Genomic DNA, 15516 nt, shown 5'->3' on the forward strand with positions numbered 1-15516 from the left:
GAGGACAGGAGCACAAAGGAATATAACAAACAGACTATCAAAAAAAGAAACATTTAGAAAGGTTGTAAAAGAGTCAAGTATACAATTTTCTGTAAGGTACATAGCTCCTGTGTGTTTTGTTTTGACTTTGGGGACAGTAAGCAGACCTGTGTGAGACCACCTGAGAGTCGATGGGCAGGATTTTAGAAAAACCCCACCCAACAAAGAAATCTCTGATCAACCACCAACAAACAGCGGTGCGATTTTCTTACTATATAAAGAAAAATCACAACATTTGGTGCTTGGTTCATTCATTTAATTAGCGCTGATAAATTGTTCGCTAATTATTTCCCTTCATTATAACCAGCACAATACATAATTCTGATGAAATACTATAAGTTATGCCTAAAAGAAGCAAACTTATTTAGTACATAATATATTAGACATTTAGTCCCCCAAAAAACATCAGTTGGCTTTGAAAACTGTGATATATGTGTGTAATTGTAAAATACACATTTACCTTAAAGGGTGTTATCTGTAAGAATCTTTGAGTCTCACTCCCAAATCATCAAATAATGATGCTTTAGGATGACGGCCAACCCGTCCTTCAATCCTCGAGTGTCATTATTTAATGAGTTGGGAATGAGACTCAAAAAACAACTTTTCTGACAAGTAGCACCTTTAAAGGAGCGCTGTACTGATTTCATACATGAATGTTAGTTTACTTGAGTAAAATTACATAGTATATCAACATCTGCTGTATCAACTCTGACTATTCCATTGTTTTTCAAATGTTTTTTAATAAATCCCACAACTCAAAATGTAATATTAAATCGGTACCAAATTAGTCTCATTATATGCTACAGCCTGGTTAAAAAAAAAAGGTTTATGGACTAGCTTTGAGTGTCCTTGGGAGTAAATGTAAAGAAGCCCATAGAAGGAATTGAAGAACTCAAAATTGATGAGGGCAATGTACCATCAACAACCAATAGCAGTACCCGCTGTGGAGTATTTGGTGCCCACACACACTGACGACTATACAGTTAGGACAGGAAAACAAATAAGTCGTCATTGAGTATGTAGGAGCAGCACTCAGCCTGTCCTCAGCTGCACACGCAGTCCCACTGCTGCTGAACCTAGAATAGATTCGCGCATGCTCAGTGTTGGAGAACAAACCCCGCCCTCTTCCGGGTTATTAATGGTATTCTGCGTGTGATTGGCCGAAAGGGCTCGTCCTCGCGGAATGGGCGGAGCTCTTGCGATCTGTAGTTAATCCGACAGGGATTGGTTTTGAAGTCAAGCGGAGTAGAGAAAGATGAGCGGTGAGGAATGACGGAGCTCACTGGTTTAACTCCGAAAACACCGACTTTAGACGAGGTTTTTTTGCAGACGGAGCTACTAAAAGGATTACAGAGACGTGTTTTGACATGAGCGACAAACTTTAGAGGTGAGTTTTTTTGGGGGGGGGGAGACGCAGAGGTTGACGCTGCAGTCCGCCGAGGGCTCAACATGGATGTCCGGGGAGCAACGGTGCGGCTCTGAGGAGGAATTAAGGGCCGTTTCTGGGTTAACGTTATTTCTGGTCGTGAGACGGTGTTTAGGGGGATTTTAAAGCTGCAGCCTATTAACCAGGTGAGCCAAGCCTCCATAACAGCTCAGAAATACTTTGCCTTTCCATAACGTGCCTGTACCCGACTAAAAAAGTGTCCCTTTTCTCAGTTACGGGCTTTAAAACCAAGGGAATCTGTGAATTGTTGAGGCTATTAGCAAAGGTAAGTCAATGCTTTGCTACTTGTGGTTGTTTTGTTTGAAGTTTAGCGTCATTTCCGTATTATTTCAACTTGTTAAATCAGAGTTATTTACTCGCAGCAGTACAATAAAACCACTGTTATGGAAATAATGCTAAAACAGACGTGCCAAAATGTTCGAGTGGCTTTCTGCTGAGTAAATCCCCAGTGTTGTTGTTGTTGTTGCTTCAGCAAGTATGATAATCCAGTCTGGCTGTCACCCATATCATTACTTACTATGAATTATAAACACTCCCTGTCTGCGCCCCCATCACCCCTTTCCATCTGTTGCTTTATTACAGACCCACCCTGTGTGTGTGTGTGTGTGTGTGTGTGTGTGTGTGTGGACTGACCTTTTTCGCCTTTCAAATGAAACACACAGATGTCCCTTTGCTCCAGCACAGCATTTCACTGTCACTGGTATTGTGTGTGTGTGTGTGTGTGTGTGTGGCTGCTGATGCCTTCACTTCTCCTTGTCGACATGTAGATCTGCTGATCCCTGGCAAACCAATACAAATGACCTGCTGTCTCTCTCTCTCTCTCTCTCTGTTGGACACACACACACACACACACACACACACACACACACACACAAACACACACCCACAAACAGCAAAACCATAACTCCTCTCAGTCTCGCACATAAAAGCGTGAAAGCAGCCTAATTCATTTTATCGAACCACCAAATCCAATCACTTGAGTTTAATGCAATTAGTGTCGTAAAGAAACTAAATGGTGGTGTGTGTGTGTGTGTGTTATTGTCCGTGCTGTTTGTTCGATGTCCTATGTGACTTTTGGTTGCCATGCTACTCTGGCAGATGAGACATGATAGGTCAGAATGAAAGACACCCTCTCTCACCGTCTCTCTCTCATTCAGTGGCCATCTTAACGTTTTTGCCCGCTCCTTTCATTTTTCATTTTCTCAGTTTGTTTCTGAAATTACCTGCGGGTGAATTTGCGTCCGCCCCCTCTCCATCTCCATATCATGAAGGTCTCCGTTTCCCCCGAGCTCAGTCTAACACGACAACTGTCTTGTCAGTGCACAAGAACGAACAAACACCCCGAGAACATGACTATGCCACCTTGGAGATAGTGACAAGCTCCTGCTTATGTAACGTGTCTCCTGGCCACTTCAAGTCCAGTCATCTTTAGGAGATGGAAGTGGATTTGGCAGCGTACGTATGTCTTTTGTTCATCACCACCTAATTTTGTCAGGCTTCAGGCTGTTGTTTCGGGTTTGACTCATGAGTCAGACATGGAAGGACATGTGGATATCAGAAGTGGGGAAAAAAAACGTTATCTACAAGGTTAGTTGTCATCATGAAAGACAAAAAAAATAAATAATGATTGAAAAAAATAGCTTTAAATCAAATGAAGAGCCTTTTCGTATAGATTTCACCATTTTGTCCGACTTTTCAGTCATCATACTAGGAGGAATCAATGAATGCCTTGCAGCTAAATGACACGTTGCCTTCTGTAAACTTGGAAAAAAAACACAGTATGCCATCAAGCTCACACGCCCCACCTAAAACGGCAGCTGATATGTAGCTGTTCGGGCAAGTTATCTGGCAGCTGACAAATGGCATTCTGGGAGATGTAGGAACTAACAAAATAAAATTTCTTTACTTGCAGTCCAACACCAAATCCATTGTACAAATGACACGCACACACACATCCTTCAATCATCATGAATCACGTCCTGTCGACCTGCAGTGTATGTGTGCTTGTCCTCTATCTGCCTTCCTATCTCAGATTACACATGGCACTGATGACACAGAGTGTGTGATCTATTTTCAAGGTTGATGATTACAGGTGGAAAAGGCTGTTCATACTTCATGAATTGTGTCACACATGGTACTGTTTGAGTTTCAGTGGGTTCAATACGTACAGATACACAGACTAACTGATATGTCCCCTATTGTCTCGTGTCACCTCCAGATGTTGAGACTGTGGAGGCGAGACGTGCCGCTCTCAGAGAGGCTGGGGGAGGACTCTCCTCTGGCCGCAGCACCTGGCCTCCCACCAACAGTGGCCCCGACAGGCCCCAACATTTCATGGCTCCCCGAAGTCCCACTGCTGAGCCAAGACCAGCCTATCTTCCTCATGACTCCCGCGGCGCAGGCTGTGTCAGGCTTCTTCGTCTGGACCGCACTCATCCTCACATGCCATCAGGTAACTGCTTCCATACAGAATAAAGAGAGGGTTAAATCATCAGGTCATTAATAATGCTTGATATTGTATTATTTACTTAGCAGGAGTTAGTATAGTTTTGTATTTTTCATTTGTTTTATTATATTTAGCTTTATCACAGTTAATTCAGTTAGTTTTCAGAGTTGGTTTGCTTGTGTTCAGGTTTTTTTTTTGTTTTATGTTCAGTTTTTATAATTTCTTTTATTATGATTTGGGGTCATAAAAATGCACTAATGTTACCTCATACTTTGTGTTGACCAGTTTGACACAGACTAAAACTAAAGACAAATTCCTGTATATCTTTATTTTGTTTTATGTAGTTTTGTAAGTAACCAATATCATTTCAGTTTCTAAAGGCCAGTTTTTATTTTCATTCCAGTTCACTAAAATGCCACTCTCAGGTTTTAGTTCAGTAATCATTAACCATGCTAGAGAGATAGATGTTGAGATTTGACCGAGCAAAGTGGTCACAAAGCTTTAAAAACAGGCAGGTGTGTGTATTTGTGTGCTGCTTAGTGCATAAGTGACGTAATCCTGCAAACACACACATCTGCTCAGGCCCAGAGAAGGGCAGAGGTTGCTTGGCAACATCCCTCAGCAGGTGTTTGTGATACAGAGCATGACTACGCACAAAAACACACACATACACATACACACAAAGATGAAACTTTATCCAGGTGAATGACAAGGCTGTATGAAATCTGTCTGAAAAAGGTTAAACAAAAAGCTGAATGAAGTCAGACTTTTTCTCTTTCTCACATTCCTTTGAGATGATGTCAGGTAGGATATTGATTGTCAAGGTCAGTGACATTGACAGACCCAGAGACATTAATGATACACAGTCTTATCTTTCTACACAGGAGTTAAAGGCCTTTGATACAGGCCTGCTAGTCGATAACCAGAGCTTTTCTTACTCATGCCACAAAGCTATGAAACATGCTACTTTAAACGTAGCCTGCACCATTGGCTTCATTGTATTCTTATATAGTGCTGATGTTGTAATTAAAAAAAAAAGTCTGTTACAGAATTCTAGTGTATGTAAGTGTCTTTTTCTTCTGTCTGTCCCAGATCTACATGCACCTACGCTTCTACAGCTCACCTAAGGAGCAGCGCCACATCGTACGGATCCTCTTCATTGTTCCCATCTACGCCTTCGACTCTTGGCTCAGCCTCCTGTTTTTCACCAATGACCAGTACTACGTGTACTTCGACACCATCAGGGACTGTTATGAGGGTAAGGACATACATTTGCCTTTCCGTGGAGTTAAGTGTGTGCTGGCTGTGATGATGCAGTTTCATTAATGACAGGAATCGGCAGACAAAAAAATCAATGAAATGCTTTGACAGTACAGTGCACAAGAACAACTGTTGCCTAAAGCTAAAATCATTATGGTCACAGAAAGGTCAAAGCAACCCCACATTAAGAACGGTATGAAATAAAACAAGTGAAAAAGGGCACTACAGTTGACATGAATGCCTTTGAATAGGAAAACAAAGCACTTCTGCCATATTTTATAGATTTTTGATAATGATGTAATGACATATTGCCTGTAAAGACCCATTCAATGGCACTTGTTGTGATTCTGCCGATGGATCGCAATTATTGATTAAAATCCTTTTGAACCTCACTGTGGGCAACTTTTCCAGTTGAGTTGTTGAAACACATTGTGATCAAATCAGGTCGAAACTGTCTGTTTTTTTTCTATCTGTAACAGATTATGCCACCCACACACTCAGGGTTTATTTTGCGAAGTGCCCTCTCACCCTTATTAGATTCCTGCCTTTTCCATTGTAGACTGAACCTGTGTTTAACTGTTTACTAGATTATTGTCTTCAAACTCTCTGCTTTTGGACCGAGAAGCTTGAAACGAACCCATATGTAACTTTGGGGGATGTTGGTGATTGATGGGACTATCATGACTTAGAGTTTGAAATTACATTTTTAATTGTGATTGTCTGTTTTGTATTTTTGTAAGTCTTATTTGTTAAATATTACTGTCATGTATTCAACACTACAGCTGTGCCAGATCTTATCCTGCTTGTTTAGATTTTTTTGAAATATGTTGACTGATTTAAAAGTGTCCATATGTATTAGGACAGGTGCTACTTTCCATTGCCAAATTGTTTTTTTGGTTTATATCAGCTGAGACCTTTATTAGTTTGTGGACTTTGTTTACTGGTGTCGGATCAGAAAATTGGAAGATGGTGAGCTGTCAGTTTTGCTGAGCAGCTGTATGACGCACACAAAACTAATGTGGCCTGATGCTTTGTATTTCTGACTATTGATAAATTCTTAAATTGGCAGAAAGTGTTGAAAGGCAGCTGACTGCCTCCGCTCCTCTTTCTCCAGAGTCAGCAGTGACGATCAGGATAGAAATAGTCCACTCACTGCGACAGTTACTCAGACGTCACTTCCTGTGTTAGCAAACTGATGATCTCACTTGTGGATCGAGGAACTCTATGTATGGCTCTGCTTTGGCAGGAAGTGCTGTCTGTACTGTGGTCATCATATCTCTCCATTAGACAGACATCTTTCCTCCTCTGTCTTTTTCTTCTCCTCATCTCTTGATATGACCTCCAGGCTTTTACAAAGCTCTCAGATCTTTTCCAGTACATTTCCTTCTCCTCCTCTTATGATTGCGTACTCCTTGTCTTCCACTTCCTCTCTTCCTTCTGTTTGCCTTCCCACAACACTGCTTAGCCCTGCCAAGATCTTCTCCTCTGCGAAAATGTACCAACCTGTTGCATGGCAACTGTGCTCACAAATCTTCCTCTCATCAGTCAGGATGGCTGCATCAGATAATGAGTTTCTCTCAACCAAACTCGCTGCAAAGTTTCCTTTCACATTGAACGTAGGCCTACTGTATCACCATGGCAACCAGCTCTGCTGACGGTGGTCCTTGGAGAGAAGTGGAAGAGCGTAATGGTAAACAGCTGAGACACTGAGAGAGCTACTTGGAGCAGATAAACCGGCTGTCATCACTCAGCTCTGTACACTAGCGTGTGTGCTTACGTCAGACAGTGAACTGGCATGTATGGCATTTTATTACCAAAGTATTGTCTGACAGGCGCCTGACATCAGACAGAAAGTAGTGACGAATTTCTAGAGTGTGTGGGTGGAGAAGAGTAGAGGTGAACTCAGAGTTAGTAATGGAGAATGTATTAACTCAGCTGATGTAACAAGAATCACTGCCAGCAGTGCAGCTGCTTTGTTGTGACGCAACACATGCATGCACTCGACCCATGGCAAACACCCAGGATTTGCCACATTTTCACACTGTCACAGCTAGCTGATATACACCCATGACGCTCACCTTATTTTACCTCACATGCACAGTCACACAAACACATTCCCCCTGAGAGAGAGTGTGTGTGTTAACAGGATTAGCCTGGCTGTGTTTTTATGGGCTTCTTGGCTGCATTAACCCTCTCACTGAACCTGCACAGAAGAGGGATGATCCACTGGTCACAAGAGAAAGTCAGGTGAACATCAGTTTCACAGGGAGGGGTGTGTGTGCGTGTGTGTGTATGCGTGTGTGTGTGTGTGTGTGCGTGTGTGTGTGTGAGTTAATCTGCTATCCTCTTGAGAACAAGCCTCTAGATCATCACTCAGGAAGTGAAGATGTTTCTGTAGCTTGAGGTCACATGTGTTTGTAGTGAAGGAAGATTTATGGGTTGGCCTGGTTAAGCTTGTGTAAGCCAGTGAAGGGTCCTCAGAATGGTGGAAACACGTGTGTGTGTGCGCGTGTGTGTGTGTGTGTGTGTGTGTGTGTGTGTGTGTGTGTGTGTGTGTGTGTGTGTGTGTGTGTGAGTATGTTTTAGAGCCTACCTGCTCTGTCAAATGTGCTTTGTTTTCTTTATTTATTAGCCAGGTATTCAAAAGTATTTTATTGTATCTGAATCCATTTTTAAATTGATAGCGGAATTGAATGAATAACAAAATCTACAACTAATTGACTTTTGATACCCGAAGTAATGTTAAATAATAACTCAAAACTAAATTCTTCAACTTTTTCAGGTGCCCACACACCGTCATGTTTGTAAACACAACAATAAAACTGACCAAACACTATAGAAAACTGTACTTTGCACAGGTATCTTTATGATTGTATAATCCTTAGAAAACTACTTGACTGCATGTTAGTGTTGCAAATGATGTGTAAAAAACAATGATTATAAACAATATACAACCACTTAGGGACACTGTTAAAAGAACAAAAATATTCTGTCCTCTTTTTGCCTTTTTTTAAATGACATGATTGGTTTGAAGTCCTATGAAGGCTTTCCTTTCCATATGCATAATCAGCCTTGACCTCAGGCTATACGTCAGCCCTCTTGGGGTCCTTCAGGTAATTTTTAGCGTCATTTTATTTGACTGCAGCTTCTTCAGTTTGTTCTAGTTGTGTCCCTGCGTCGTCTAAGAAAGCTCCCTGGTCCTGCATTGTTATATCAGGCAGGTTGCCTCAAATTCTCTGTGGGTTCATTGTTAGCATCGACATCCTTTTAACAGTGAATCTAGTGATGGTGTTTAAACTTATTTCAAACTTTGAGGTCATACCTCAGTACAGTTCATGGAACTTCCAAAACAAGTGTGACAGGAAGTGATGTGTTGACAGCTTGGGGGTCTGTGGGTGACTGAATGCTTCATTCTGCTCTGTTCATTTAAGTGTTTGGTGTTACAATTGAAACCGTTTGCTCATGTTTTTTTCTAGTTGTCATTTGTAGCTGCTGTTGTGCAAAGTTTCCAACTGCAGCTAGAATATTTCAAGTATAACGCATTCTGTTTAATCGGTGTTCACATGGCTACTTGGATTGTTAATTTGTTTGTTTCGGCAGGAAAAGCATAGGTGTTACGTTAACAAAGACTGAACTCCCTTTAGCTGCCTCAGTTTCAGTATCCTGGTGTTCATGCTGCCTCAATGTTTTGCTGCCATGGCCTGAATAATAATAATTTCTTGAATCATTTTTAAAATGAAGTGAGTACATAATTCGGAAGTCTTGCCAAATAGATCCATCTTTAACATCTTTTGTGGGTTGTGCAGAGCTACCATGATTATTACAATGAGTAAGTAATGTGGCTAAAGAGATACATTTAATAACAACCAACCATCTGTCTCCTTGTTTCTCTTCAGCGTTCGTCATTTACAACTTCCTCAGTCTGTGCTATGAATACCTGGGAGGAGAGAGCGCCATCATGGCCGAAATCAGAGGGAAACCCATCGAGTGAGTTGATGGAATTTAATTTGTTTGCACACTAGCATGAAACAAGCAGATTCAAAGCAGTCAGTGTGCATACTATCCATTGTAACATACTTAATTCACCACTGACTGTAAGGTAAAACGTTGGTGTGTTGTCCCCATCAGATCTAGCTGTATGTACGGTACCTGCTGTCTGAGGGGAAAGGCCTACTCCATCGGCTTCCTGCGGTTCTGTAAGCAGGCCACTCTTCAGTTCTGCGTGGTCAAACCGCTCATGGCCATCATCACAGTCATCCTGCAGGCCTACGGCAAATACAAGGATGGAGACTTTAAGTAAGTCCTGCAGAGTCTTGAATCGTTTTGTTTTATGTTGCTTTATACTGCTACTCTGCTACTTTTCAGAGGGAAGTATTTGACTATTGACCCTACAGTTATTTGACAGCTTTAGTTACGTTTCAAATGAATATTTTTGTAGACAAAATATATGAAGAGCTTGCTATAAATCAAACTATGAAACCATATGTGCAAGCACAGCTGAAAGATTAGTCAATAAATCAATTAGGCGAAAAGAAAATGAATGCACATATTTTGCTAAGTTATCAAAAGTTGTTGGTTCCTATGCAAAAATGCCAAATATTTAATGGTTCAAACTTACAAAATGCAAATGATTGCAGCATTATATTTACATTAATTTTATAGTTTGAATATAGTGAATATACAGTGAAGTTTTACAACGATCAGTAATCAGCAGATTATTTCATATAGCAAATATTCATTAGTTGCAGTCCTAAAATTATTTGAAAAAACAGCTCCAACTCAACCAGCTGCAACTGTATGAATTCTGCTTTTCAATGAATGCATGAATAATCATAATCTAACAACATAATATATGATAGTTTAACACATTTTTTAATACATATTACTGATTATACTGAAGCATAATCTTGGATTTTTACAGTGTTGAATTTATGGTTTTACTAAATTAAAACATTTTTATTTTTTTTTAATGTAACAACCTGATTGAGTTTGCAAGAGAACTATGATTCTGGGGGAGGTTTATTTCCCAACAAGACAGTGACGTGAAGCACAGAGTGAAAGCTACACAGAAACCTGCCAGAGCTTTTAGCAGTGAGAAATATTGAGTAAACCTGCAGTGTCCAGATGTTGAAGCCTGACCGTCACCTGTACACACAGACTCAGTGCTGTGATTGCATCTATGAAATACTGACTTGAAGGGGGTGAATACTTCTGCAATGAATTATTTTACATTACATTTACATTGACATTATTTTGTAGAAATCTGTTTTCACTCTGACATTATAGAGTTTTTTGTAATATTTTTCTCACAAACTTTTATTGACCACGATTCCATCTATAAAAGCAATGAAAGAAGCGAACAATTGAGGGGGTGAATAGTTTTTTATAGGCACTTTATATTGTTTCTGATTGACTGAGCTGGTAATGAGAACACCGGAGAAGTTACCTAGAAACGGAAAAACATAGCCACTGTAAACGGTTTACTAAGATTGCTACCAAATTTAGAGAAAAAAAAACAGTGGATTTCTCCTTTAATTTTTAGATTACTTGAGTGTTCCAGACTTCACCTCACCATCACCTCCTCCTGTAATCGTTTTATCTATCCTAATGGGAGATTAAGGCTTTTAGCATGACCGGCAACAATAAAAATCAGAACAAAACCGGCCTATAAATCAACAACTCTTAACATGGCTGTCTCTGACTTCTCTCTCCGCAGTGTTGCCGGCGGTTACCTCTACGTGACCATCATCTACAACATCTCGGTCAGCTTGTCTCTGTACGCCCTCTTCCTCTTCTACTTTTCCACCAAGGAGCTGCTCAGCCCCTACAGCCCCATGCTCAAGTTCCTGATGGTCAAGTCGGTCATCTTCCTCTCCTTCTGGCAGGGTAGGGACCACACGAGCACAACGTTCTTCTCATTTATCGTGTACGCAAAGTTTGTTTTATCTTTATCCAGTAACATCTTCTCACCTGTGTTCAGGCATGTTGCTCGCCATCCTGGAGAAGTGCGGCGCCATCCCCCAGATTAACTCAGTGGAGGTGTCCGTCGGTGAGGGGACGGTCGCCGCTGGGTACCAGAACTTCATCATATGCATCGAGATGTTTTTCGCGGCGCTGGCTCTGCGCCACGCTTTCACATACAGAGTCTACATGGACAAGAGTCTGGACTCGCACGGTGAGAGCGGGGGGGAAAAAGAAGGGATGTTTTCACGGTGGATGGTTGGAATGACGAGTATGATGATCAGTTAACTGCATGTTTACTAACACAGAACATAAGGAAAGAGCTTCTAAAATCTCTCTACATCTGTTTCTCCTCCTTTAATCTTTTACTTTTTACGATCTTCTTCCATCACACATGTTTTATTGGGGTCATCTTCTCCCTTCCCGTTTGTGCACACCCATCTTTATTTGTCTTTTTTCCTCTCTGCTGCGTCATAAAGGACCTGTTCCTACATACGGAGAGTTTGGTAGGTTAACCACTGTTGACGTTTTTCTCCTTAATCCCTCCTTTTCCTCCCGTGCTGCTACTGGTTAGCTAGTCATGTCCTTCCATGATGTATTAGTTAGTTTGTGTTCTGTTTTTATCCAAGGTTTCGAATGTGATTCGGTTCTGTTTACGTGTCGCCCTCTTTTTTTCTGCTCCTGTTCCTGAATCATACTCATCCTCTTTTACTTTCCTTTTTTTTGGTTCTTCCCTGTCTTGCTTCCCTCCATATCCCCTCCCATTCCCTCTCTTTAAATCACATCCAAGGTCGCTGATTTCTCTTTCAGCCATTCCCTCCTTTTGTCTCGCTGCTTAAATCACAGCCCCCCATTTTAGTCCCTTCCTTTCTTCTCCTTCCACTAAATCACTCCTTTTCCAACTCTGCTGTTGTCTCATCCTTCCCTCTACCTTCCCCTTCTTTCTCCTCCTCCTTTCCTCTTCATGTGATTCGCTCCCACACCCCTGCCTAAATCATCATAAATTCTCCCTTACTGTTTTAATGTTTTCCTTCCTCTCCTTACTTTCTCTCCTCTAAATCACTCCTTTATTCCCCCTCCTCGCTGCCCTTTTCTATCCTTTTCCTCCTCCTTTAACTCTTTCTCTTTCAACTTCCACCCGGACCTCTATAACTCTCTCGTCTCGTCCGCCTCCCGCAGGCCGCCGTGCCCCCATGAAAAGCATCTCCAGCAGCCTGAAGGAGACCATGAACCCGGGCGACATGGTCCAGGATGCCATCCACAACTTCTCTCCGGCCTACCAGCAATACACCCAACAGTCTACGCTGGAGCAGGGGGCGCCTCAGCCCGTCTGCCGCACCCACAGCACCGTCAGTGGCCGAGGCGACACAGAGAAGACCCTCCTGCTCAGCTCCGATGACGAGTTCTAGGGCCGGAAACGCACCCAGCTGAATCAGATTCAGACTGTTTTAACAGAGGATTCATCCTCCTGTTTTTAAGACTGATTTTCAGTAAGAGAAAACATTTCCCAGGCATCTTATTTAAGCCTTTTCGGTGTTAAAACCACAAAATGAAAAGGGTTGTGTCTGTTTTTGGAAAGTCTGTTAGTCACATTTGTACAAACTGAGTCATACTTGACTTTTGGAACACAAGTTTTCCAGCTTGGTGAAAAGCTTCATTTCTCATTTCAGCTCAGTCATGTTTCCTTGGCTCCAGTGTGTTTGTCAGTGAACCTGTTCTAATGGATGTTGTTGTTTTGTTCTGGTTCTGGAGTGGTTTGCATTTGAATTCCTTGTTGTTTTCAGAACGTCTTGGCTGTGTTAATCAGGATTTCCCCAGTCATAAAAACCCTTAAATTGAATTTTAATCATTGTTTTTCCATGACTGGAAATGGAAATATCCTTTTTTAAAAGTTCTGAACTTTTAATTTGTAAACTTGAAACTAATATTTAGAGATGGAATTTCATCTGCAAGTACACTTATCTGCTTCAAACAGAAGCTGTTTTCAGTATCGTCTCAGTGATCAAATGTGTTAGAGTTATGGAAAATATATGTGCAGATCAACTGTAAGTGAACTCAGGGGGGACCCTGGTGTGTTGTGGGATTTTAAGGGACATCCCTCACTGCGGTGTGGGTGTCAGATTTAAAGGGAAGCCTATCCAAAAACACGAGTTCAAGTCAGTCATATGGATCGATGTTGTTATTGATATTACAGATGAGAGCGCGGCAGAGCAGATTATACATCATACAGTCCGTCTGCTCCACAGTACACAACAGGAGTGAGGGGCAGCAGGATTACACTGGTGTAATTGGGGCGTTATTTGAAAGGATGGGATTAAAGCTCGAGCTGGTGGACCTCTGCAGACCACAATGTAGGTTAACTGGGTTGAGGGAAAAAGCAGAAGAGGAATATAGGTTAAAGCTAACTTTAGAGGCATGTTCTCAGTAGGGGTGCTCTATTATAGGAATTAAACCTTTCCGCAGTTAAAGCCAGAGAGTTAAAGTCGAACTGAAATTTAAATCCTGTCACTGTTTGTGCAAGGAAACAATCGAGCTATTGTGCAGAGTCTTTCTGTTTTACTGAAGAGAATAAACACATTTTGAGGTGTATATGTGGAAACCGCCATTATGGTTTCCTTCGGGATGGGCATTTCCCTTGGCAAAAGGCAACTGACAGCTGACTCTGGTTATCAGTCGTCTTAGATCAACTAATGAAACGTTTTGAGCAAAGAAGTGCCCACGTTAGGAAAAGATTTAAAGATGTATAGATCTACTGATGTCTCTCAAGTTTATTTTTAGTTCGACCTGTTTTGAGTTGAGTTTTTCCACCCATCTTCACACCCTGATGCTCCTGATTTGCACCAACATAAACATAAATAATTAATATCCGTCCTAACCCAGTGAGGTTTTTTGCGTTTGCCCTGACACACTCACTGTTACGACTTCTTTGTCAGGTTTCAGTAGGCTGTTGTCAGTTCTGTTTTGCTTATGTGGACTTGACTACATGTTGTTGACGTGAAACAGTTATTATCCAGAGACCTAGTTTAATCATAAGCTAAAAAAACGGTGATATGGGAAAACATTTGCATTTTAGGTATTGACAGAAGACAGTCAATATTCTCTCAGTTAAAAATAACATGTTCTGCGTAAAAACTTGTCACAGTTGCGTTTCCTTGACTTAACTGCTCTCCTGTTCTTCCAGGCAGTCTTTTTTTGGGCCGAGGGGTTATTTTGTCCACATAATTGAAGTTCTTGAGTCACCCCGAGTGAGTCATGCTGAGTCTGCCCATGTGTTTACTGTAACTACTTTCACTGCTGTGCTGTAGCTCTGTGCAAACACCAGGGGGCTGTGTGGAGGGGATGCGTCCACAGTCTTATCTACACACAGACAGGCAGTTATCACACTCTCATAGCTCGGTACAGTTGTAACAGGAAAAAAAAAACGAAAAAAAAACAAGGCTTTGTCTGAGAAACAGTCTCTGTATGTTGTCTGTGTTGTTTCTTTGGAAAAATAGATGCGAGCCCCAGCCCCCAGACAGTGGTCACGGCGTGGTTCATCGCAGAGAAGCCACGTCTGTCCACAGGAGCAGGGGTTTATTTTTGGGGCATTGCTGAGAGCTGTCTGGCTTATTGCTTTGCTGCTTTTTCAGTGGCTCTAAACTGGATTATTTTGACCATGACTGAGCCAGCTTCAAATGGAACCATGTAGTCCTTTATAAAGGCTACTGGTCCAGGTCACTGTGCTACATTTGCAGTACACTGCATGTGCGACGTTGAACCATAGATCAACACACCATCATCTGGATCGTTTGAATCATTTTTTTATTTACAGTTTTGAAAAGCGAAGAGGTCGTACCACACTTTGAATGCCATAATTCATTTTCAGAAAACACTATCATCCTCTTTCTCTATATCTTTGTCATTTGGTGACGTGTGAGACTTGAATGAATATAGTGGAGAGGAAACACTTTAGACTTGTGTTGTAAATAAAGTCTACAGGAGGAGCCGTAGCCATGTATGTTGAAATAGTCCTAAATGCTGTAAAGGAGGAGCACAGGAGAGAGATAAAGGCCTAGTTTTCTACTTTTTAATTCATTTTCAATGTTTTTTTTTAATTTTCATTATTTCAGTGATGTTTTTGGTTTCAATTCTTTGTATATTATGAAGCTGCTCATGATGCTACTATTTCATGTCAGATGGATCTTAAGAAATAAAAAAAAGATATTTAGTCTGATATTTGAGTTGACTGCTTTGTTTTGGTAAAGTTTGAATTATTACCTTAAGATGGGCTTCAAGACATACACAAACACTATGTTCACTAGCAAGTTGTAACTTTGTAAGAAAGTTCTATTAACTGGTTAAATATTCTTAAAATTGCGTATTC

At 41.2% G+C, this 15516-nt stretch overlaps 1 protein-coding gene across 3 annotated transcripts; it reads left to right on the forward strand.

Moving 5' to 3' along the window:
* The first annotated feature begins 1100 nt into the window (after nt 1–1100).
* tmem184ba (transmembrane protein 184ba) lies at nt 1101–15366 on the forward strand. 3 transcript variants are annotated; one of them, XM_030401153.1, is made up of 10 exons: nt 1105–1611; nt 1699–1751; nt 3705–3938; nt 5025–5190; nt 9089–9179; nt 9321–9488; nt 10909–11078; nt 11173–11367; nt 11633–11659; nt 12333–15366. In XM_030401153.1, exons 3-10 carry the CDS (start codon nt 3705–3707, stop codon nt 12560–12562), a joined length of 1281 nt encoding a protein of 426 aa, XP_030257013.1. In that variant the 5' UTR covers nt 1105–1611; nt 1699–1751; the 3' UTR covers nt 12563–15366. The 3 variants fall into 3 exon arrangements, with proteins under 3 accessions (XP_030257014.1, XP_030257013.1, XP_030257015.1); XM_030401154.1 differs by lacking the exon at nt 1699–1751 and having other exon boundaries at nt 1101–1426; XM_030401155.1 differs by lacking the exon at nt 11633–11659 and having other exon boundaries at nt 1112–1611.
* Nucleotides 15367–15516: the final 150 nt, after the last annotated feature.

Source organism: Sparus aurata, chromosome 20 (genome assembly GCF_900880675.1).
Source record: "Sparus aurata chromosome 20, fSpaAur1.1, whole genome shotgun sequence".
In the NCBI taxonomy this organism is placed as follows: Eukaryota; Metazoa; Chordata; class Actinopteri; order Spariformes; family Sparidae; genus Sparus; species Sparus aurata.

Bases quoted from the DNA above. Each gene is read 5' to 3' on its own strand.
- tmem184ba (XM_030401154.1), top strand. From the start codon at position 3,705: ATGTTGAGACTGTGGAGGCGAGACGTGCCGCTCTCAGAGAGGCTGGGG. The intron at 9,489-10,908 runs GTAAGTCCTGCA...CTCTCTCCGCAG, and splicing joins TACAAGGATGGAGACTTTAA to TGTTGCCGGCGGTTACCTCT. The intron at 11,660-12,332 runs GTAGGTTAACCA...CGCCTCCCGCAG, and splicing joins TCCTACATACGGAGAGTTTG to GCCGCCGTGCCCCCATGAAA.